A 26,079-nucleotide genomic window follows, 5' to 3' on the forward strand; every position below is an offset into this window, starting at 1 on the left:
CGTGAGCAGAGAACTTTATAGTTTGCCAAGAGGAAATAATAGGAAGCTAAGACAAAGGAAATCAGCAGCAAGATGCTATTTTCCCTTAACTTGAAAAGAATGAGACAGAAGGTCAAGAATTTCAGAGAACTTTGTGGTGGTGGAAGGAAGAAAGTGTTGTTTAGGTGGATGAAATTGGAGCTGTAGGCACTGGGAGATAGATCGGTGAGTGCTGCTGACCCTCTGCTGCAAAGGAACAGTGGATGAAATAAATTTTATGTCCCACTGAGATTGTGTTTGTGTGAGTGGATTTGTTTATTTTCTTAAACTGGAGTTATGGAGCTGTTTCTGAAAAGTGGGGTTTGTTTAATAATGCTCCCGAACTCTACTTCCCACTCACATTCACATGTGCCCAGAGAACAATCTCTATTTGGGCACATATGAATGTGACTGCCCACTCACACTCACATGCTCAGAGAACAACCCCTATTATCCAACACAATGTTAGAAACCCCTGTTTTAACATGACGCTGTATCGTACGCTCTTTTCTCTGGTAGGTCTGTGGGTGAAACTGCAGGAGGCTCACCATGGTGCAGGAGAAGAATGACGGGATAGACAAAGACATGGTCCCTCTATCAAATCAACATAATAGACCTGCAGTAAGAGCACAGCCTGCATCTCTCCCACTGTCCTCTCTGACTGACTCCCTGTTCACTAATCTCAAACTCTTTGTTCTCCACAGTCACAAGAGAACAGGCACAGTGTACGCACCCATGTGCTTGATTCTGTCGTTTAATGAATCACAAGATGTGATGCATCAGCGAGACATTGAACATTTTGTTAATAGTATGTTAACATTTTAAGAAGCGTTCTCTTTCATAACTAAATGAAAATACACCAGTCTCATGTCTTGTGTGTTGATAATGGAGATGGACCCTGTAGGCATGTTTAGACCACAAACGTTCGGTGCATGTCACGTTGTGCAGTCTAGTACGGTACAATATCTGGTTGGGGCAAGTCAGATTGTGCAGTGGAAAAATCATGGTGCTACAATCTGTATGTAATAAGGTGTGTGAGAGCAGATGTTCACCATCGGCTTTTCTCATCCCTCTACACTGCTCCTGACTTTTGAAAATGCAGCTCTGTTTGTCTTTGCCAGTCAATCAAACTTTTTTAACCTTAGGCTTTCATTTGAGTGGATGTGGGTTATCGCAGCAGTTACATATTGGAATTCTAACACTGTCTGAAAGCTCCAAATTGATCTGGGAGCAGCATTTTGGATTCACAAACAGATTTTACAAAGTTTCTCTGATAGCTTTCAATGTTTTCCAAAATTTCTTAAAGAAATAGCTTGGCACAAAGTAAGAATGGTCTAAAACTCAAGTGGTTTTCTCAAGAGGTCGACATTTACAAAAGAAGCAGATAGAGAGGTGAACATTTGATAGCTTAAATATTTGGATGCCATTTTTAATACACATCTTATGGTCTTTAAAAACCAAACAAGCTAAACAAACTGGCAGATATAATCACAAAGAGACTCCTTTCTAATGCACTTCCATTGTCAGGGATGGGAGACTACAATTGTTAGTGGCAGTAACATTTGCTGTGTGCTTTGGCATTAAAAGCGTCACTACTTTGCAGAACTTCAACTTCTCCTACAGTCTTATCTTATCTGGTAACATTTATATTCTCCGTTGAATTTCCTGACACCACATTTCCTGAATGCAATTCTTTGTGGCCACTAAACTTCTCTAATCCGACCGTCACGTCAACACATGAATGCACCATCTGACGCATAACATTCCTCAATTTCAACACTATTAAAACTAAATAACTTTTCACCGCTGCATTTCATTATGATGCATTTGCTACGTTGAGCAAGTTTCAAGCCTCTGTGAACTAATTTTAATAGCATACTAAAACAAACTTTATCCAGAGGTCGCCTGGAAGGTTGTAAAAGTTTATTGAAAAATCGATGTGCCATTTGCATGAATTGTGAAATGGTTGTCAGTAATGCAAGTTTAAGCACATACAGTTACCTGTGTGGTCCTTTTGGACAGACCTGAAAATTATCAATCTGCCCTTCAACACTAGAGTGATAAAAATGTTCTCATCTCACTCTGATCATTCATTCTCTGTTTCTGCTACTCCCTTTTTATTTCCTTTCCTCTGAACCGGTATAGTCATTTAAATTATTGATAGTTAGATTCTTGCTTAGTCATTAAAGCAATGTTTTGGCTTAAATTAGACATTTTGGACATTGTTGGTGAGGATGCTGATTAACACGGGTGCTTATCTTACCGGAATCTCTCATCATCAGTCAAACAGGAGAAGGTTTCATTGATTGTAGGACATTCATTAGCTGATTTGATTTAAACGGTGTAATTAGTCTGACTCCTAACAGATGAAGCAACAACACACACACACACACACACACATTGTTGATGTCAATGTCATGCGGTTGTCAATGAATGTGTATCATTGCTGTTGTCACGTGACACACATATTTGCACAGCTGACCAGCTGTCAAGCTGCTGTAAGAGATCTTCAGTCTGGTTGACTGGAACACGCGCAGTTTCTCCTGTGCTTCAGTGCCTCATCGCTTAATACCTCACATGCACTGTTTGCCTGACACTGGGTCCCATATGGGCCCTGTATCATATTTACAGTACTGCACTGCAAGATATTATGTGCTCCCATGGATATAGAGTTAAACAAATCGCAGCAACACAGGAATCATAACAAAAATTATGAAATCAAGAGCAAATAATCTGAGCACTTAAACTGGCTTTTTTTTCTTTCTTTCAATTCTCGAGTGCCTTTACATCCCCTGAAGAGACGATGAAATCCAATGTAGCTCCCGCTAATTAAGATACAATTTTATCGACACTGCCATTATTTGTCAACTTGTTAGATGGTACTCTTTCATGCACACTAGAGATCAGGTTACTCGGATCAGATAATATGTTTATTTGTTCTTTGGCTGGCTGCTGTAAATATGTGTATAGATGCAGCAGGTCTGTGATCAGATTTCCCTCTAATATTAAATCTACTGTGAAACAGCAGGTTCTATAACTTTTCTTCACATCTCAACTTTACAACTATCTCTTGATTACAGATTATTTTGATTACATATGGTCAATTTATTTAAAGTTTGATTTAGTGTGTGTAATTAATTTGGATATAAAGATGCACGGCCGTGAGTAATGATCTTATTCCATTAAAGTACCTTGCCTACATGGACGTGGTTGCAGTCTTCACGTTTGTACATTTTTTTTCTCCTCTCAGTTGTCATGGGAATTGAAGATCAAGAAAAGGCGGATCACTGTACCTCCATGTCTTGGCAAGTACAGACCAGTTGTGGGCCAGTGTTGCCACCAGTGCACCCCGGACAGCCTGGTGAGTGTTGCTGCCAAAGAAGGTTAGATAGAGAAAAGAGAGTACAGGCAAGGCAGGAAGTGAAACTATTGAAATGAGAGAGGTACGCAGCTTTTTTTAAATCAACCAACAAACTTGTTGCTGTTGATTTTCGTCAAAGTCCAAAATATTGTTAAACAAATTATTTCGTTAACTGAATAAGTACTGACCTGTGATGCGAGCCTGGTTTAGGTTCCTTGCTTTCATCGATGAGCAACATGCTAATGTGATCCTTGAGTTGCATGTCTTTTGGACTGATGTTAATACCGACCATCTGTCTGATTATGTTTTTTCTGTCATGGCTTAGCGTAAGAGGTTTGGACAAAACTCTTTGCTTGGCTTCCACAACATTCTAGATGTCAACGAGACACAAACCAGGTAGTGATAAACTTTTTTTGCCTGAACACACTCGTCCAGGCACGTTTTCTTCCTCTGAGTGGTGTGTTTTCTCTTGTAGGTATCGAGGCTGGCTGGTGCGGAGGGTGTGCTGTGCATTGTTTGTGAGGGGGTGCAAGGTTTACGCGAGTCCAGCTACAAACAGACTGGAGCGAGTGCTTCAGAGCAACAGGTACCTGAGGGGAAAGAGGAGAAGGACAGGAGTAGAGATGCCAGAGGAGAATAAATGAATGATAGGCAGAGATACAGAAAATAAAACAGAATCCTGCAGTTCAGGAAGGAGAAAGAGAAAGGAGGGGAGGAGATAAGAGACACAAACAAAGATATCGAAAATGTGGCTATCATGGGGTCCATGCAGAGCGAATGAAGAGAAATGTGATAAGTTTGGACTGCGATCACACTTTCCCTATCTCTGTCTGCGAGTCCTCAGTTTGTATGTGTTGTTGTCTCTCCTTAGATGTAATTGCGTTTAACCTTTATGTAACCCCTCTACTCAGGGATGATGTTGTTGTTCTCCTGGAAGGCGGGTGTTTGTCTGTGTGAAGCACAAGAGAGGCTTTGTGTGGTGTTAACCCTGCTGTCCTGTGACTGTGTTTCAGGGTTAAGGATGTGTTAGCAGCAGAGCATGAAGCACCTGAGGGGCAAGACAGCCAAGGGCAGCTCAAGCTCCTCTCACCATTCCTCCCTACCATCAAAACCTGCATCTCCCCTGGATTCTTACGGTGTGTGGGGTTGTTTATGGGATGGGCACGGATGGGCAAAGGGCAACATTAAAAGATGGTTGCTTAACCTTCCAATAAGAAGAAATCAAGAAATGAAAACAGTATATCTGACATTATCTGTGCGATTGAACCAATAGATCCGGGGGAAGTTTTTTTGAATGGACTAGATTATTTTGGATAGTTTAATGCTACTCAATGTTTATGGTGTGGCCTGTACTTAAAGTTATTCCCATGAAAACAATTGGACCAACAGACAAGTATCCAGACAAAGCTTTACACAGCTCATTCATTTGTGCCATAGGTTGTCCAAACAGTTCCTTACATTGTGGTAATAGGATTTTTAATGGCTGCTCACTAGATCACCACATCTGCAGCTTTTTGTCTTTATACTTTATTTCTGAAGATTTACTTCCTCAGTGGGAACCAAGGGGCATAAGTCAAAGGTTAACAGAATTTTGAAAAAGTCTGAAAGTTGGGAGAAACTTGAGAACTGCTCTTTTGATGGGAGCTTTATCAAAACACCTTTTATTATTTACAGGATACTGTTTGTCCAGCTCTTTCCCCAGGAGCTGCAGCTGCCATTGCTATCGAACAGGAGCCATGTAAACTGCAATCGCTGTAGCAAATTGCGATTTGTTTTTCAGTTACAAACAAAACATCACACCATAAATGGTGCAAACATCTTAAAATAACCTGATTTATCTTGTTTAATGTGTTTTTGAACATTTTAAGTGATTTCTTGTGATTTGTGACCCAGTGAGTTAGTATGCCTTTCAAGATGACAGTTGTTGAGGCAAGAAAACTCTTCTATGGGCAGTTAAGGGCATGTAACAGACTTTGTCGCTCCAGGCAAAGACATGCGCGCTGTTATACTTAAAATAGAAGTCAGGTGGTATTTCTCTGTCAGAGTCTCTCTCTGTAGCCATGCAGGAAATTATGTGAATGACTAGAAATTGAGTGGAAACTTCTGTATCAGGGGTTATCGCTCCATCTACAGTTGTCATCATCACGCACCGTTCTTAATCCCTTTCTGTCTGCTTCTTCCCTTTGACATCACTTTCTTTCTCATCCGAATCCCTATTATCCCCATTTTGTTTAATTTCCATCTATCTCATTTACATATTGTCACACTTAACTCCACCCTCTCTTGCTCGACAGGCTATTTTTATTGCCCTCTCTCTCAAGTCATACATTTTTTTCCCCCATCTTTACATCTCTCCACATTCTATGCAGATTCGTGGGCTGGGTGATGCTGAAGATGTTTTCTTCCTTATTTGACAGCATTCAAGTTAACCTCAACCATCTGCCCGATTTGCACAGAGTCTCGCAAGAGGTACAAGTATCAGTAAACATACACATGCATATGTAGAGGAAAGGTTCTCACTTTTGAATTCATAAATATATGAATATGTCATAACTGCAAAGACTGTGAGCTCCTCCTGCAGAGAATGGAAGATACCGTTTTTATTTGGACATAGTTTAGGCACTTTGATATTTTGGCTCCACACACATCCTCGCTCAGGACGTGGTTATGCTCAGTCATCTGATGAGATGGTAAACAGCTACACTTCTAAGTTTTTTTCAATTAATTAATTAATTTTTTTCCTACTTTCCTTGTTGTATTTAATTATGTGAGTAAAGAATACACAACTCTTAATTACATGGTTGACTAACCAAAAACAAGTAAATAACTGGGCCAGGCCACTGTTTCACTGGTTCAAGATGAGCATGAATAGATCTCAATGAAATGCTGTCGTGACAGATTTAAGGGCAAATTCCCCAGGAAAATAATTTACAGATGCTGATGATATTCAGTTGGTCGTCTTATATATAGATTCAATGTTTCTCTCTACACTGTCCTGTCTCCTAGATTATTTTGTATTTGTTCAAAATCATTTACTTCACTCGATATACAGTTGAGTTTGCGTTTGTAGCTCTTTATGTTAATGTATTTAATGAAAAATAATTGAATGGTGCAGTAGAAAGACCATGTACAGAATGACAGCATTGTTTTTGACCTTGAGGAATGAATCCCTGAAGGCTTCCTCAGTCTAAAACCCTCCCCACATATCTCTCTGCTGACATCTAACTACTTTTATTTGAGTTGTTTTTAAATTAAACATGTATTTTCTTGATCCCGTCCACTGATACTATCTGAAGCTTTATTATAACATTGATTAAATATAGGGGCACAGAAACTTAATCTGTGCACAAGACAGCACAGTCAACTTTTGTTTGCCATTATGAAACGCAATGTGAAGAATCTAAAGCTTCCCCTGTCCTGTAATTCAGGGATCTCTGCTGGTTTATGTTTACGTGCGTCAGAGCGTCGTGGACTGTGCCCTCATCCCTCTGGTGCTCTTCTGTCACAACCTGAGAGTCCCGTACACTGTTTGTCCTCTTCAGGTTTACAGCTCGCCCCTCAGGTAAAATCACACAAAGCCACATAGAAGCTTCCAGGTAAGTCGCACTGAGATAACAAAAAAACACTCTCACACACACACACACACACACACACACACACACACACAATAATGCAGACACCCTTTTGTTTGCCAGCACTGAGATGCTGAATTTATCACTTACTGTACATTCGCAGCACCATATTTAGTCCAGTTGATTTAAATTTAAACACAGTGTGAAGATGCATCACCACACCAAGCTCTTAATATCAACTCATTATGTCTGTGATACTGAATCCTAAATGTATCCTATAGATCAATCCTGCAGAAAGTGGGCGTGGTCCTCCTTCCACCGTCTGCATCGACGGAGCAGGAAGCTGAGGCGGACCGACTGTACTCACCTGTCATGACCTCTGTAAGTAATCTGACGTTTATCGCGCCTTTATTGGGAATCTGTTGGTGATCATACTGATCAATAGATTCAATTGTGTTACTCCCTTTTGGATTTAACATGTATTTAGATACAATCAAATTAAGAAGAACATATCTGTAGATCTAATTGAGAAAAGAAGAATTAACCATAAACTTTCTTTTATTTATTAGAAATTATTTTCTCTGCATTATCTATTATTTCTATTCCATCCGATAGATGCTGAGATTCTATTGCATAGCAAGAAATCTAAAATAATTTTTTTAAGATATGAATCCTCTTTGGACTCGTACCGATATAATACACACATTTTCACAATAATTTTTTTTTACTTTTATGTCATATATATATATAAAGCATATTTTCTTTCTCCTTGTATTAACATTACTATTAACTTACCTCCTAATACATTCCTTATTTGTAAAAACACACTTATTAATATACAGGATTCTGAAAACCCCCTTGGAGAACAAACACTGAGCTCATTTAAATGTCGACCTGGAATGGAGCTTGTGTCTGGTGATGCATATCAACAACACAGTTTCTTTTTTCCAATTTGTTGTCTCCAACCCCGATGAGAATGAACTTAAATACAGTTACATCCACACATTTTGCAAAGCTCCTTCAGCCAAAGAAGGTTTTCAACAACTGTTTCCACATTTGTAAATGCCCCCTTCAGCAGTCAAAAGTTAATTTGGGTTTCGTGTACGACTTCCTCAGAGTCGCCAACCATAAAAGCAACCTCTTGGTAGAAGTCATTCAGGCTGTTGGAGCTAAAGTGTTTCCTCATTAGCTGTCGAAATGCAACCAACAATAGTCTTGTATACAGGAGTGCAACACTGGGTCATGAATCACAAATCATAATGCTAATATTTTCCACAGAGGGTAATTGTATAAAATTGAATGGTAAGCTAAAGATACCTATTCTTCCAATTTGCTTGTGCATTCAGTTCAATGGATTCTTCCTCACGTCTGCACGCTTTTCTTCGCGCTCGATGGTTGAGTGTTATCACACTCAGCCCCTCAATCAGAATAGGAGCTGTCTTTTCCCCCTCTCACTCATTTCCCAGCCTCATCTAACACTCTATTCCTTCTGAAATTACCAAGGGGCTTGAGTTTCACCACAGAGATTGCAGCTTTTGAGTTTTCTGGATCAACAAAGCAATGAGGAGAGGGCGGAGAAAGATAAATAGCGATGGTTAGTTTGATTGTTTGAGCTTGGAGGGTCTGAGGAGGTTGTGTCAGTGTTTATCAGATGGTAATTTGTGTTTTCCTCTTATTTGGGAGATTTTCATGTGTTAATGGCTCCCTCTTTTGAATGTATCACAGTTTTCCTCCTTGTTCCCTTTGTCTAAGTGCCTCTATTAACTTGATTTTGTCAATAATCAATGTCTGTTCATCATTGCTACTCTGCCTTTATGTCTAGCTATAGAGATATTTGTCCTTTGTATCAGTTAACCTGACGATGTAAATCATTTCGAGGAGTTACTGGCTTCATTAAGATCAATATTGTGCTATACAGCTCACTGAAATGTCTCAGTGTGAGATTAATCTACAAGACTTCAGCCGCAGTGGAACATGAACAAGTTGTTTATGACTGAAGCAGCAATTATGTTTTTTTTCCATTGACCATTTGTGTGAAGAAGCATGTTGGCTGTGCGTGAGAAAGCCGGCTTCTTTATTGGTTGTATTTCAATGTTAATAGACCTTTATTGTTTATTGAGTAAAGGCCTGTTTAGCTGCTGTTCAATGGTAATTGAATTCCTCCTGTCTGTGAGGGAAAAACATCGATGGGGAAAAGGAAATATCTTTGAATTTCATGAAGTGTCCCCCGCAGTCCCTTTTCTTTCTGCTTGTTATTCCATCTGCTTCATGAATTTTGACTTCTCCTCCCGCAGCTGTTTTTATTGTCTATGTATATTTAAAAAAAAATAGAAGGCAGGCATTTTATGTTGATTGCCCCCCTACTGCCAGGACTTTTCAGACCTTGCCCCCCCCCCCCCCCCCCCCCCTTCTCTCTCCTCTCTGCTCAGCTGGTACGTGAGCTGCTACATGAGGGCCAGGCGATTAGTGTTGGTGTGTCATCAGAGTCTGGCCAAGGTGGCCAGTGGCTGGCTCGCATCAGACAGCTCATCAAAGAAGGACATGTCCCTGATGTCTGTCTGGTCCCTGTGGGCATCTCCTACGACTGTCTGCCCAAAACGAGCATACAGGTGAGACTAATACTCTTAACAAGAGCCATCAAGTGAACAGGTTACATTTAAAGCAAGGTTTTCAAACTGTGAGATGTGCCTCAGAGGAAGAGGAAAAGACGTGAGGTAAGAAAACTGTATGAGGTGTGAGGGACAGGTGCATGTTGCTGTTTTAAGAACAACAAGTCAGTTACTGTAGCTTGCCACAGTTATTCATCCAGCTCACTATCAAGGTTAACAGTGGCTGCTGCAATGTTTTAAGTTTTATTCATTATAAAAGTAATCTTGTGAAAGTTGTATTTACATCTAAGGGAACATTGCAGACAGAAACTGAAAATACATATTATTAGTAGTAGTAGTTTTTTTTTTTTTAAACTTTGTTTTTATTGAAGAGAAACACAAACATTCCTTGACAACATCACAGATCATACATGACAGACTGATTGGTGAAAAATAATAAATAAATAAAGGGACAGTAAAGACATTCCATCGTACCACAGGATTCCCCTCAATTAGAGAGGTATCCTGCAATAGGTAGCCATCTCCTCACAAAAACATCAGACTTTAATTGCAATTGAGCCGTTAGAGCCTCCATTGCATACAGTAGTAGTAGTTTTAGAGGCTTAATGAACAATTTTGGAATGTATTGCTGCGCCTTCCCCTGTTCCCTCATAAAATTACTACTAAAAAAATATTTGTATCAATATTTGTGACAAAATTTAAGCTCAGAATATCAGAGTGGGGTAGTGATCGTTGCAGCTGCCAGTGGTGATCCAGTTTACAGCTCGAGAGTCTTTGTCACAGCTTTCTTGTCTAATATCGTAATATATTATTTGTTTTAGTCGAGTAGATTTGCATTTTTTCAAAGTCGGTGGTCAGTTGCCTCCATTGGTTCTGCCCTCTTCACTTATGACACCGGAGAGTGGGTTTAACTTTAGGTCAATTACAGTAATATGGTCCTTGCTTCATCGTTTTGTTCTGCCATTCAGACACATTTCACATACAGTACTGTACACACAGTTCCACTCATACACACACTCTGTCACTGGGTATGTCTTATTCACCATAGATCTGCTAATTAGTGGTATTGCTGTTGGGCTGTTGGGCTGTTGTCCCCAAAGGCAAGACCTTATTATAGTATGATCACTAACTCTGTCGTATGTATTTGTGTGTGTTTGTGTTGTATATCCTTGCAGGTTGGCCTACGCACTGTGATTCAGTGGTTGTTGTCTTTTTTCTGGAGGAGACCAGAAGGATGTGTGAGGATCCACCTCTCGCAGCCCTTTTCTCTCAAGGTGCACGTTAGGAAGAGCGTGTCATTTAGGACTTGTCATTGGCAAAAGTGGTTCTCATTTCTTTGTCTTGTGACCCTTTAAACCCTTTATTACATTTACTTTTGACACCTCTCCACAGGTCAACAGACACATTGACCTTTGTAATCCCCCAAAAACGAATTCTCTCTCAAATGCGAAAATAAAATAGCTCTTCTTTAAACTTTATCCTGACCCAGAAGTTTATATTTTGGGCCAGTAAATTTAGGACGCTTCCTACTTGGAATGGAGACATATTTCAGCACATTCAGCATATTAAACATCTCAGTATATAGAGGCAACTCGCTGCAAACCACAGCCCTCTGAACTAGTGTAAAGATTAAGGCATTTAGCAAACTGGCTTCTGAGTGCAGTCAACATCTGGCAGAAATACTGTAGGAAAAAGAGCAGCTGAAGAAATATATGAAATCAAATGTTTTGATACAAACTTAGTTTTTAACTTGTGCAAACTTACTCAGTTAACCTCATTGTTGTGATGCTGCTGCCGGATGATTTAGAGATAATACCCTAGCGGCTCTGTGTATGCGTTCATTATCCTTTTTGTGTGTGTGTAGGAGATGTGCGATTCAGGGAGGTGCCGGGTAGATGAATGGCTCCCTCTACAGGACCTGTTGCTGCCTGTGATCCTCAACAACAGGTAGTCAAATCACCTGTGTGTGTGTGTGTGTGTGTGTGTGCACCTGTATGCTCCAGTGAGTGTTCATACTGCCTGTGAACAAACCCTAAACACGATTCAGATGTGGATTGCGTTTTATCCAACATCTGTGAAATTAAAAAGTTGCCTCCTTTTTAACTTTGACGATCAACTTTCCTCTAAACCACAAATCTGGCACAGACATGACGCAAGCTCTGAAGGAGTTTTCATCCTCTTAGACTCGGTCCAATTACCATCAGCGTTACACAGTCAGCGCCAGTGGAAAAAGATAACCGAAAAATAACATCTTTGCACAAAGATGCTTCTCTCTTAAAATGTTTATTTCTTCCAAGAGAGAGCAGCACACAGGAGAAACAGCGCCAGAGAGGTGGAGGGGGTTGATGGACTGGGTTGTTAGCCTGTGAGCTGTTTTGGTTCTACATCATTTACATGCACAGTCTTTCTGATGGTCCCCAGATACTTAAGTTTCAGCTTTTGAAGCCTTGTTTTTGTGCCAATATATAAAAAATACAGCAAATGTCAGGGCTACGTAATGGAAGTCCTCACAAGTAGGGCTGGAAAATTAAGAGAAAATGTATTGAAACCGACATTTATAACCTCTAACCGACTTTATTTTGCTCATGAAAGTTAATTCAGGTAATACTTTCCCCAAGGCTGGCATTAAGGACCTGTCAGGTTTCCACTACGTTCCGTGCAGTTACCAGCCTGCTGCCCTCCCCGCTGACCTGCACTCACATTACCCTTTAACCATAAACACTGACACCAATCAGAAGTTATTAGGACACGTAGGCTACAGGACTTGAAGTCTAATTTACTTTAAGGGTTAGGAGAGGGTTGTATAAACACTTTGAAAAAAAAATCCATAATTTTACACGCACACCGTTTACACACAACACGAGACGCGACACGCAAAGCCAGGACATCAGGGTTAAAGTGACCGGAACGATTTGGAATCAGTGTCCGACAACATCGATTAATAACTTATTAAATGTGATAGTCAGTTTGTATGGGGCTCGACAGGGACAGGGACGGGGAGACACACACACACACACACACACACACACACACTCCTTCAGACAGGAGAGAATTTCCCTTCCCATAGATTATGGGTTCAACTTCATTGTAGCAGTAGATGCCACGCCGAACATTTATCCAGGAACATAATATGAATTCGTGTGTGAGTGATTAGAAAAGAGCAGAGGAGCAGAGTCTCTTGTTGACCGACACTGAGTAATGCAGCAAGTAATTAATGGCTCCATTAATGTGGGGATGTAATTAAATAATAGTTACTCAATCATGATATTGATTTGAAGTCATATCACAGAGCCCTACTCACAAGTCTCATTTCAAAGAGGTGCACACACTCGGATTATTTATTTTTGTTCGAGATGCAAAGTGTTGCTGTCTGTAGGACATGTTTATTAACAAGGCCAGAAATAACCTGATACCAGGCTGTGCAGTGATTACTAAAGTAAGAGCACTACTACTTCTGCTTATTCATGCAATTATCCAATCAGCCAATTGTGTGGCAGCAGCAAAAAGCATAAAACCATACAGGTATATGCCAGGTACTTCAGGTAATGTTCGCTTCACACATGAGAATGGGGGGGGATGTCTCAGTGACTTTGAGTTTACTCAGAGAGATGTGGAAAACTCAAAGCATTCAGTGAGCAGCTGTTCTGATGATGCTGTTGAGAGAGGTCAAATGAGAGCAGACAGACTGGTTGGATCTTGTATCTCATACAAGAGGCTTCTTTACTTCTTAATGACTAGTGGGAGGTTTCAGGTATGAAACCTCTCCGGATCGTTCCCTATCTGGAGAGTTGTTGACCCCCCCCCCCCCCGGCCAACTTTCCATGTCAAGTCTCGATAAATGTTGCCTGGTCTGATGTAAGTTTCTGCTGAGGCTGAAAATGGTCTTGCTGAATTTAGCATCAACAGCATGAATCCATGGTCCAACATAACTTCTGTTAACAGTCCAGCCTGTTGTCTGTGTAGGAATTCTGTGTGTGTTAGGCCCTTTATCACTGTTTGAATGCCAATAGTCTACCTGAGTGTTGTTGCTGACCATGTTCATCACTTTATGGCCACAGTCTTGTAATGGCTACTTCAGGCCCCATGTCACTAACTTAAGTTCATGAAAATGAGTTCGGGGAGCCCTCAATCTGAATCACCACAGAAAACCTCCGTGATGTGATGGAGCAGGAGATCGGCAGCCTGAATTTTCATCTGATATATCTGATGTAATCATGTTAACAATGAAGCAGAAGCTCAAAGAAAAACCTTCCAGGGTCTTGTGGAATCCAAACCACGAAAATCTGCTGTTTTTATGGGAACAAAAAGGAGGAACAACCCAGTATTACTAATGTAATACTGTAACAATAAAGAGTTGTGTGAATGTCTCTCTCACTCTCACAGTTAAGAAGCTTGAATAATACCTACTCTTACTGCAGCTAGCTTGAGAAAGAAACCTCATAAAACACCTACAGCTTGAGGTTTAATACACTCGTGTGCCCCTCCAGAGACTGAACCTAGAGATTTTGTGACAAATCCTGTATTAAAAATGAATTGATCCTTACTGAATGAATGATCTATGATTTATGACATATGATATTTTGTAATTACTACCCCTTTTTTTCCAGCTTGAACAAATATTTTTACTGGGACTCACATGATTTGTTGTGTAACTCTTGACAATGAATGCAATTTACTGCAACACATTCTAACGGCATAAGGCCAACTGTTGTTGTTTTTTTAATTGACTGTTTTACGAGAAAATGTAGTCCTGGTTGATTTGGTGAAAACCGTGGAAACAGGAAATTGGGTTTAATATGACAGTAGTGAATAGGGCAGAAAAACAAACTGGTACTTTCCCCCCATCAGTTGGGATTTGTAACCTTGCAGTTGTTCATCTAGGAACTTTGTAGTTTCATTATTTGAAACAAACAAAACAGAAAAGGATGGTTGTCTTGTTTTGCTGACGTTGTTCTGATTACCTTTTGTATAAAAATCCTTGTTGTGGGAGTATAAAGGATTGTCTTTTCTTATCTTACTAGCTGCAGTGATGAATACATTGCGTATTCAACGGGTGTTTCACATTAAAAACTACTCCAGGTCCTTTCTAGTCAAATGCTTTTTAATGTTATTCAGAGAAGAGAGTGATAAGGGAATAGTATGGCTGTTATCATTGAGATAGAATTACACTGGATCAAATGTCGGACTCAACCAAAATAACAGCTACAGAATAGAAAAGCAGGCAATGAAATAAAAAATCATTAAATAGCTATTGAGGAAAAACAATCATGAGTTTGAGAAGTGGGGTTTGATTTCATGCAAATTTCAGGGGATTACAATTTGAGGGAGGATTGAGTTTGTAATCTAAAATGAAATAACTGGAAACTCATCCTTGCATCCTTCTCTTCCTCTTCTCATGTTTCCTCTCAAGATCTGACACTGTGTTTGGGCGGAGGAGGATGTTGTGGCTCCTGACCTCTTCTCATTATGCATCTGAACTTGATGAGCTTACTCCAACAGAGAGAGACCTCAGCATCGCCATCATCCTTCACCTCATCTTCTGTAGGCCCAGGATTATGTACCCCTGCTGAATTGTAAATGAATTTTGATAAACTGTTATTTTAATTTTATGCAAATTGCGCCGGATTATCCGCCGCGGTGTGTTTGTGTGTGTGTTCTCTCTTTCTAGCTGCAACTTCCTGCAAGGCTGTGATGTCCACCAGTCTGGTGTCCAGTCTTTTGTTGTACAAACACCACAAGGTACAGACATCATCCTTGTGTTGGTGTGTTTGTTGAGCGATTTTCCCCACGGTGCTGTCGGTGTTAAAATCCGCCCCTCTAAGGATCCATCAGTGCTCTAAGAGGCTCATAAACAGAATTGGTTTTTCGTTCTAGTTTATTAGAGTGTGACAGTGATTTCCTGAGTCATACCCAGCAGTCTCTAATTAATGTCACCAGATGGTTAATGCTCACGTCGGATTTTGGAGCTAAACTTCCCCTTCCTCCTCCTCCGCAGGGTGTTAGTGCATCTGTCCTGTGTCGTGACGTGGCCTGGCTCACGGAGGAACTATTGTTCAGGAACAAAGACGTCGGCTTTGGGGGGAGTTTACCGCAGGTTGTCCACTATTCCCTCTCTCTGCTTGCCCCGCACCTCGTCATAGGTGCAGTGCCATCTAGGTTGGTTTTCCGTCTGTGAACCCAGACAACTGCACCCAGCAAAACTGTGTTGCTTATCAAAAATCCAATTCCCCCTTCAGTGAAACCTCTGTCTCCATTAATGTCATTTCTTCTTCTCATAGGAAAGACCTCTTTATTGTTCCCCGTCCCTCTCTCGATGCCTCACTTCACCTCGCCCTCCAGGCTCAGATTGTCACACACACCTTTATATCAGAAGCTGTTGGTGGTGAGTGACTTTTCATGCATATATTTTCTGTTGCAGTGAAAACTTTCTTATAGTGGAAGTATCATTTGGAGACACTGTGTTCTCCAGGCACCTTCTTTTTCGTGGGAGGCCTTGGCAGTGGCTCTGACTGTTGGCATGTCAGGACGGAAAATCTGTTTAAATCATGACATTTCAAAGTATTTGAACTCAATATTCTCAATGTTTAAGGAAGACCAAACGTTGAGCCATGTCAAGGTGCTGTGCACGCAACTGATTTTGTTTTCCACTTTAAAAAAGTGATGACAGATCATTAGTGGCACTGAAATCCCTCAGCTGGTTTGAACTCTTTGTTCTGTCAATTCTTGTTTGTACCTTTCTTCTAAATTTCAACATTTGTCAACGAGTGTGACGTGTAGTGACTGTTGGCAAAACCCTCATTAATGAATTTCTACACCTGTAACAGGAGAGTTATCTTTTGAAGACAGGTAGCAAACATATATGAGAATACAATTTTTCAGCAGCAAGATTCAGATACTCCAAAACCAGCCCTTTTCCATGTGACATTAGTTTTAATGATTTGCAAACCTGTTTTATTGATTAAAAGCTCCAAATATATAAAAAATGCAATCAACACAGAGGACCTTCCCTGTCCTTTAACAACAGAAAACTCATCATTCAATCCGTACTATTTGGGCGATATCCTGTATTTTTTCCGATTCGTAATAAACTGTTTGATATGTCATATACCTCAGAGCCATTCAATTTACCGGCTGACTTGTAATCACACTCACCAAAGGGTTATATGTAAAGGTAGGATTGTCATCTCTGCAAACCAGTATATCCGTGTTTTCATATAAACACCAAAGCAATCTCATTCCTTTGAGGGAAGAGGACCTTCATGTTTTAATATTTATGGCTGTTTTATTAGTTTGTCTTTGTGTGGAAGCTGTTAAATACAAATCTACTCAGTGGATGTGGAACTCTAGAGTTGATGATTTCCCGAACCTTTCCCAAGTGTTTTTGTTATTTTATTTAACTATAATATAATCATCGTTAATTTACCAGAACCACAATCTTTTCCTAACCACACTGTAGCTGCCACACGCAGATATCGCAGAAAATTAGAAATTTTGGAACTGAACCTAATCAAGGGATTTTCGGAATCACCCAGTTTTGGCGGTCTTGTCTGGCCGAAGGTTTTGGAGAACAGCATAATACATATGAGTAATATATGGTAATGTGTAATGTTGGGAAGCCTAGATCCTTAATTTTCACTCTATATTATATTCACTCGTCCTTAAAGCAAAAACCTACTATATCTGTATCTTCTGTTTCTAGACAACATGGTCGCAGGCAGATTTGGGTGAAAGCATAGAAAGACTTGTACGTCACTAGTGGAGTTAAAAATAAAGCATTGTTGTTTATGAACAACAAACCTTTTTTGGGAATTAGTCTGCTTCCGTGTGACTCATTATTCCTTGTTCGATTTGTTTGGTGGTTTTGGAAGTGAAGCTGGTGGGCAATGGGCTTTTTACTGCTTAAAGCCTCTTTGCAGTAGACTGGGGGCTAACGTCGAGTGATAAAAATAAGTTAAATCTGTTCTATTGAAACTATGAGTTGCCATAAAATAAACACTGATTTGAGGACACTCGCCTCAACCCGCAACAGGATTTGTGTTCAGTATTTCTCTTGCAGGTTTTACATTGTGATAAAATTGAGTGTGAAGGCAGCTGTGTTTATGGACATGAATGATCAGGATGTTAAGACTTTCCCACCAGCACATCAAAGTAGGATAATGGGGGATTTAAAGTATAAATAAAGACATAAACTTGTGTAAATGAAATGGCGGAAATCGTACATCACACAAAGGCTATGTCAAGTGTCATTTTAGGATAGTTTGCTCAATATAGACCCACTTTTCCCACAGTATGTGCATTATGAATCGGAGCAAATGGTCAGATGTTGCGTTTCTGTCCTTAGCATGCGCGGTGTCTGCCATGCTGTGCGAGGTGGCCGTCAGTGGCGTCGGCAGCGGGGGGAGGAACGACAGCATGGACGGTGTGGAGGTCGGAGGTGACACAGACTTTGATGTGGTGCTCTGCCAGTCTGAGCTGACGGAGCGAGCCCTGCAGCTCTGCCACCTCTTGCCTCCGGGCTTCATGCCAGTGAGTTTGAGTTCATGACACACGCACACACACACACACACACACACACACACACACACACACACACAGTATATCTCATTCAGTGGATGTTAAATGGAGCTGAAAAGCCATTCATCCTGCTCTACTGCCTCTATCTCAGGCAGAGAGAGCTTTTGGATTGTGTGTGTGTGTGTGTGTGTGTGTGTGTGTGTGTGTGTGTGTGTGTGTGTGTGTGTGTGTGTGTGTGTGTGTGTGTGTGTGTGTGTGTGTGTGTGTGTGTGTGTGTGTGTGTGTGTGTGGTTGTTTATTTACATGCTCCATCAGACTGACTTCAAGGGCTGAATCTGAGCCAGCAGCACCATTTCTTTCTCTGTTTGCTCATCTTTTATTTCAGCAGCAGCTCTTTCTTATCTCCTCTGCTGGCAGCTACGCTTCTCACCCTGTTCTTTATTTTGCCCCTGCTCTCATCCCCCTGGCGGCCATCTCTCATTCTACTCGTCTGATCTCTGCTACATCTCTGCTACACACCTCATGCGCTCTGCCAGCTGTCTGTTTCTGCACTCCTCTCGATTGCTTGATGGACAGACTGACGCTGTTTGTGCCTCAAACCTGTCTTCTCCATTGAGCTCAGCTGTCCTCTCTCTGTCTCTCTCTCTCTCCAGCCCTGTCAGTCATCCCAGAGTTTTGCTCAGGACGCCATTGACAGTCTGGTACGCTGTGGCATCCTGATCATGGAAGAAGTAAGAAGACCTTTTTTTTTAATAAATGTCCAAACGTAGTTTTTCAAACATGACAAAGTATTGTTTTGGAAAATACAATTGCCTCAAGATTGATCCAGTAAAATGTTCAGACTTTTATATGTTTAAAGTGTCTTCACTTCTTGCATCCAACAGCTTTTGGAAATCAAAGCATTTTCTTAAATAAATGAGTTTAACAATTATTCAAAACCCACAGAGAATTATCACATGAATCTGCAGCTGTGCTCATCTTTACAGAGCTTTAAAGTTTGTTTTCTTCTTTATGTATCCAGTTCTCATCTTCACTGTTTGGGTTTCACTCCAGCCGCTCTCATACTGTTGTCTCTGGTCACAGCAGGCACTTGTTTATATTCAAGTTTTATCTTCATACCATCAATCCTGTATAGATTCCCAGAGATGTCCCCATCTGTGACTTCTGGAAGAAAGAGGGCACTATGACCTGGACCACCTCTGACGACCCTTATCACAGCGACTCTGACTGTGATGAGCAGGACCTGCGCTCCTACAAGGTAAAACACTGCTGAGCCCCCTCAGGCTTCTTCACATGCCTCAGAGAAGCACCAGAGGTTACATGAAGGGAGGAACACTCCACAAGGGGCAGACCCACAATAGATGGCACCCTCTGTGACTGCTTATGAGGCACGTAGAAAAATACAAGACACACCACATGAAAAGGAACTTTGAAGTAACTAAATCTCCATCACAAAAGCACCTACACAAATGAGTTGCGTATCTTGAATGCCAATTAGCAGTATTAGCGGTTTGTGTCGGCTTTAAAAGAAGACGAACTGTCATGACTGTTGTATGTGATTTTCCAAAGCAACACAAGAAAGCTAACCGACTTCCAAAGGGACCAGGCAGGCAGAGCTCAAAGTGCGCGTGCATCTGTCACAATAAAGCTGCAAAGTGACATTAATGTGACAGCTTCAAGAGTCGTAACAGTCAAAGTAGGACCTGAACCGCATCTAACAAAGAGCAACAATCAAAGCACAGCGACGTGATTGGATAAACACTTTAATCGAACCACTAATAAAAGGATAAATCACCGTTATCAATCAGTCATCCATTTTTTTCTCATTTTCAGCAGATCAAATGAGAGAATTTTCAAATCATGAGGAGCTTTTCTCGTGAGCAGACGTTTTACTCAACGTTTAACAGTTTGATTTGAGTGCATTTGTTGCATCAAAAAACAAATTCAAAGCACCAACTGTCATGAAACCTTTCTTGTTTTGAGGTGTCTGCCGTAGTTCAAGCAAACATGGAAGTCATTTAACTTGTCTCAGTGTCCAATTTCACATGACCATGACCTTTGACCTATGCTTGTGCCCGAAGCACTTTCATATCTTGTGAGTGTAAGTGTGAAGATTGTTTTTTTGATCCCTCAAGTTGAAACGCTGCATTATGAAAAAATTTGAGAGCTTGAAATATTCAGTGTGGACTACACTGAATGTTGCTTCTGTTCTTCACCTCCATCGAATTGGGGTGAGATATGCACACGGCCTCTAGTCCTCTACCTGCAGCCATTATTTGAGACCCGGCTTTTATTAAAAAATTTAACAAACTGCAACTGGCTAGAGTGAACTACACAGAAGACAACCAAATAAATTCTGATGCAAACCTGTGCTGCAAGCAAGTTGATCTACCAGTCCGGAAAGAGCAAAGCCACCTCTGTGCTGCATGAAATCCTTTCTTTAACTTCCTCTTTGTCTACAGAGGAAGAGCCTTGCCTATGTTTATACAGTTTTATTCACTTTTTTCTTCCTCTTTTACCAAACCACTCTTCTTCTCCCAGTGCCTCTGTGCCGCTGCCCCCAGCTCAGGTTCTGAATGAGGACAGAACACACTCCGTACAAAACAATATAAAATATTCTCTCACCTCCTCCTCCTCTACTGCCTGTTATCTCTTAGCCTGCATAAATTCACTTGGGGTGGTCTCTCAAAGCAGGTTGGTAGTGATTCATGTTAAGTTGCAACAGTATTAACTTCTCAAGAAGAAGCCTGGTCTTGTTCAGCTTCAAAGTTTGGAGATTTATGCTCTAACACCTGAACTCTAAAACTCCTTTTTGTTGTGTTCGCTGTCTTTGTGTTTATAAAGGTACTTTATCTTATTTACAATGCCAAGAAGCATCTCTTGCCTTGTTGGTAGCTGCTGTATTTGCCCTTTGGTCATAATCTGTGTTTCCCGCTTGTTGAACCATTTTGATTTTAAAGTTCTACTGTGTATTGATGCTTTTAAACCGTTTATATCCACACCATTATTTGTTTAAAGACGATATTGGATTTCAGATATCACTGTATTTGTAAGGATTACAGTAGGATAAATAAGAATTGTCCTGAGCCTGTTTGTAGATAGCACAGAGAAACTGCTGCAGACTGTTCTGTATGCTGTACTAGTATGGGCAACCATCCCTTGAGAGATGTATAATTTCATAATGGACCAAGTAATACAGGGCAATTCTACAGGAGCAGCTGCTAACCTCCGCTCTTATAGAATACATTCCCATGTAACAAAATTATAATGGCCCCATCCACACTGTTCACTGTGAACTGTTCAGAAAGTGCTTCTAGGAATCCTCTGTTTTTTTGTTCTCCCTCACGACCAAATGCAACCGTGAGCTCAGTTTTATGGTAAATGTCTGAATACATGAAGTCAGAGCAGGAATAGATTTCCAGCTTCTGAACCCTTGAAACAGAGGAAAGGTTTCTTTATGACAGAATTGTCCAGCAAAACCATATGTACTTAGGTATCCCTATCTGCTCATTGTAATGGAAAAACTTTTCCTTCATCACCATTTTGCTAATTTTCTGCTTTATCCCTGTCCACTTTTCCTAGATAAGTCAGCCAAGCCTCTGTCCGGAAATGCTCTTCTTCCTCTGCAGTATGCTGGCTGGACATCTGAGGGCGCTGTGTTGGACCACAACAGCACTGGACCTCATAGACTCACCTCTGCCTGGTACAGTTTGTTTACAGGACAATTTCTTAAAAAAAATTGTGTCTATGTTTCACCCTGTGCCATTTGTACTGACCTGTTGAACCCTCACCAGCCTTAAATATACAGTATATTAGCATGTAGCTGAACCATGAATTCTCCATATAATAACTGTGCAGATTGTCCAGAATAATGCCTTATTTTCATGTTTTTCCTGCTGTAGAAACAGAGTTTGTGGCTCAGATACACTCTCATCTGTGTGACACGGCAAAGAAGAAGAAACAGCACTATGGTGAACTCATCCTGACACACACACAAACACGAAAATCTATAAAAGCTTGTAAACTTGCCTCGTCCCACTGATACAGTGTGTTGTAACAAATCAGACACTGCTGAAGAAACGCTGAGAGATTCCCCCACTCGCATCAAAAACTCCTCTTCTTCTACTTGTTATTCTTCTCCTTCTCATTCTTCTGCTTCTTCTTAAAAAAAAACACATAAGACAATCAGAAACCACCCAAATGACACCCTTCAATAATACACAGTTAAACAAAATCCCCTCAGTCCTGCTGGAAATGGCTTTGTTCTGTTATCTCAACCTGGTCTTTCTATATTTGATATCTGCCTGTTCTTTTGATTCATGTGTGCCTTTGTGTCCTATCTCACAGAGAGCTGCTCAGAGGAGGCTGTACACACTGCAGTTAGAACACTAATAGACCTGGGGGTGAGTGACAGCCTCTATATGAATGTGTGTGTGAGTCTGTGTGTGTCTAAATATGTCAGTCTGTGAAGAATAAGGCCATATCGACTCAGGCCTGAAAGTTTAGGCAAATTCCAACTCCTAAAAAGTTTAGCTCAAACATTCATCTGTTCCCAGATGGATGTGAATAAAACCCCAAACCCCAAAATGGCAAACGATCGTTCAATTGCTGGCAGCATTTTTCAACAATATTCTTAACGTCAGCAGGAATACAACCGGATTTTAATGCAACACTCAGTCTGACTTGATCCATATCCAATCATATTTGTGGCGGAAATGTCAATCGGAACTGTAGTCACTGGGCCAAGGACACAAGTAATTTAAAACCAGAAATTGAAAAAGTAGCACGTGCCTTAACTGTGGCATTGTGATCTACATTTCATATTCATGTCTTATAAACAGAGCACAGGTATTATTTTAACCATGGACTAGATGAAGAGCGCATCTACACTCCTTCTCTCTACCCAGAATGAAGGTAGATGATAGACGCTACCATCTTGCACATTTGGAGTGAGAGTCTGCAGCGAGGACCCGTCGATACACAAGCTTGACCAATCAGGAGTCAGTCTCAGCTGTAAATAATGACTTTTCACTTCTTATAGCATTAATAACTATTTTTTTTAAAAAAACATGAAGACTTGAACAGGCATCAGGGTGATAAGAACCACCTGAGATGACATCTTGAGAAAAATGCATTCGACATATGCCTTGCATTTTTTATTTGGTCCTTGACCCTCCATTAATATGGATGAGTCAGGATTTCTGAACTATATTGCAGCCAAACACTACGCTTTTGCTTCGCTTTTGGGGAGCACTCATGTTTTATATAATCTTTATATACAGTGTATGTTAAAGACCTATAATCCCATTATTAACGTCTTTATCTAACTACTTTCCCCTAAGGACACTTTTCAAGTGTAGTGGAACTAGATTTCAAAACATTTCAAACATAAAAAATGAATTGTCTGTTATCGACATTAAGCAAATTTAGTTACTGTGTGGAATTAAGTCTCTAAATTCTCTAAATAAAAATATAACTGGGTTCAGCGGTGTACTTTTGTACAAGTTTTATTTGTATGTATTTATGCTACTTTACACTTTAATAAATATTGTGCTTTCTACTTCACTATGTTAATTTTACAACTATCGTTAAAAGTTACTTATATCGCAAGAATTGTCAACAGAAAGTATTTGATCATCAAAATAATATAATTAGCTTAGAAAATATGATTTGTTGTAACAGATGTATCTGCTAACAAATCTCCTCAGTGAGTTATAATATTGAGTATTTTTCAGAAAATGCATGAGGACAGATTCTTGGCTGGTAGCGTTATTCTAGTAAAGTTAGATAAATATTGCTTTGTTTGGGCTATGACCTGAACTGAAAACTTCCCACTGAGGATATAGCAGAAGCTCTGATGAGGCCAGACAATTTGTTATGATTAAGTCTTTTCTCATACAGTGAAAGAAAGGAGGCAGCAAATGGTTTGTGTTGCAGAGATGTGTGCATCTGTTATCGCTGTCTGAGCAGACTTAGCAAACGGCGGGGACTCGTGAAAAGGAGAAGAGCGACCTCGCCGACTGGCACCAACTTAAAAAGCAGTGAAGAGAAATCTCCCCTATTCTCCCTAGAAAAATGGAGAAGTTCTCCCAACAAATCTTAATTTTTTTTATTCATAAATATTTAAATGGGTGTTTCGGCACAAAAACATTTTGCCACTCAGCCTTTCAACTTTGTGAAGTAGGCAGTGACTGCACCCCTCAGTCGTATCAGTCTGCGGGTTGGGAATCACTGTCTTTAAAAATAGAGCAGCATGACCCATATATCTGCAAAGATCTCATGAGGTTCTTATTAACTTCCTTATTAAGGTTATTATCCGAAATGGCTGTAATCTTGTTTGTGTTTAGGATTTGACAGATGATTTACAATTCTGATCACAACGGCAAATCGAAAAGAGGATATTTGTTTCCAATGATGCACTCGTAAAATAAAGTATAAATGAAGTGATTTAGTATTATTTATGTTATGTCTTATATCTTTTTTTATGTGTTCTTTTTTGGAAAGGTCTTTTTTTTAATCTCTTTTATTACCTCAGTGTTTTTTATTTGGCCTTGTACAAAAGGTACTTCGCTAAAGATAAGGAAAGCTGCGTGCTCACACTGTCCAAACAAAGGTGACTGAATAAAAAGGCTCAGTGTTTGCAAGTGTCCTGAGTGTGTGTGTGTGTGTGTGTGTGTGTGTGTGTGTGTGTGTGTGTGTGTGTGTGTGTGTGTGTGTGTGTGTGTGTGTGTGTGTGTGTGTGTGTGTGTGTGTGTGTGTGTGTGTGTGTGTGTGTGTCTTCACCTCAGGTCCTTTCGGAGGAGCGACAGAAGGATGGCGTCTTCCTGGGCGTCAGTCCTTTGTTCCAGTCGCCAGAGAACAGGCAGAAACTGCAGCTCTTCATCAAACAGTACCTCTACAACTAAAGTGCCTAACTGAGCAGCCGGACTCGAGGCCTCAACATGACTCTTTGTTGTAGAGTCTGACCTCATCCTGTGTTAGTATCAGAGAAACTTATGTTCAGTGTTACAAGGAAGGAAGATCTGCGCCGAGCCGGGACGCCCGAGCCTTTAGGTTAATTGCATTTTGATTTGTCAGAGATGAGACATTGATTTTGAGTTTATCTTTAGTAATGGCATTAGCATAAAGCCACAGGAGACGGGGATTAGGAAGTCCCTGTAATCAGATGTGAGGACTCGTAGGATGATGGTGCTCAGCGCAGCTTGTGTTTCATGTTTACGTTGTAATTAAGGCTGCTGACGTTGTGTTCGTTACATGTGGAGAATGTTTTGGTTCTTGTTTGTTTCCTAGTGTTTGACGGATGGATCCTTAAAAATAAATCAGTATTTCCTCATAAATTCAACACTTGAGAGAGAGTGAGTTTCTCGTACTTGAGGTGAAGCCTTTTAGAGGAAAACATTCAATTCCCCCTCCTGGAGATCACATTTGTTCCAGGCAGCTCATCCTTCTGAGTGGCTCCTCTCCTGCATGCAGATCTCTGTGTGCTGACTCAAACCTCTGGAGTGGGTCTATTCCACATCGACCTTTTGACTCCAAGACACAGATACAAATCGATAACTCTCTTTGAACAGGGCATGGCTTCCTCTGGCAGGTGTTAATGATTTTGAGTTCACAGCCAATAGTTTGTACAGTGAAGAATCTCAGTGGCCGTGAAACAGAGCACAAAGGCTGTGAATCTCTACTGCCACCCAGTGTTGAATCGTGGATGTACATTCAACGTCGTTAACAGTCACCCGAGTATGTTTCTGTAATATTCCAGTTAAAGCATCAGCTTGAAAGTAATACAAAAAATGATACAAACTAAATCATCAATATCAAACAACTTGACTATTTAAAGATTAAATATATTCATTTTGTTTTCACATTTACAAAGAAAGAATCCATAGGGTGAGTTGTTGAGGAGCCTGTAGCTGGGGGGGGGGGGGGGGGTTGATGCTGAGCTTTTGTGTCCACATGCTGTGACGTAAACCCTCATTTTGAATATAATAATTCCTCCCGTCATTAA

General features: G+C 40.5%; 1 protein-coding gene across 1 annotated transcript; it reads left to right on the forward strand.

Moving 5' to 3' along the window:
• Positions 1-549: 549 nt before the first annotated feature.
• On the forward strand, positions 550-25,370 carry gpat2 (glycerol-3-phosphate acyltransferase 2, mitochondrial; the record flags this gene model as incomplete). Its single annotated transcript, XM_053421079.1, has 22 exons — positions 550-639; positions 3,269-3,379; positions 3,705-3,775; positions 3,855-3,965; positions 4,393-4,515; positions 5,749-5,848; positions 6,808-6,941; positions 7,233-7,332; positions 9,381-9,560; positions 10,736-10,834; positions 11,425-11,507; positions 14,971-15,101; positions 15,229-15,299; positions 15,556-15,716; positions 15,839-15,942; positions 17,902-18,086; positions 18,728-18,805; positions 19,210-19,332; positions 21,657-21,777; positions 21,977-22,045; positions 22,422-22,477; positions 24,863-25,370. Coding segments are annotated over 22 exons (2,418 nt in total), but the record flags the coding sequence as incomplete, so codon positions are not given.
• Between the last annotated feature and the right edge of the window lie 709 nt (positions 25,371-26,079).

This window comes from Pleuronectes platessa, chromosome 4 (genome assembly GCF_947347685.1).
Source record: "Pleuronectes platessa chromosome 4, fPlePla1.1, whole genome shotgun sequence".
NCBI lineage: Eukaryota > Metazoa > Chordata > Actinopteri > Pleuronectiformes > Pleuronectidae > Pleuronectes > Pleuronectes platessa.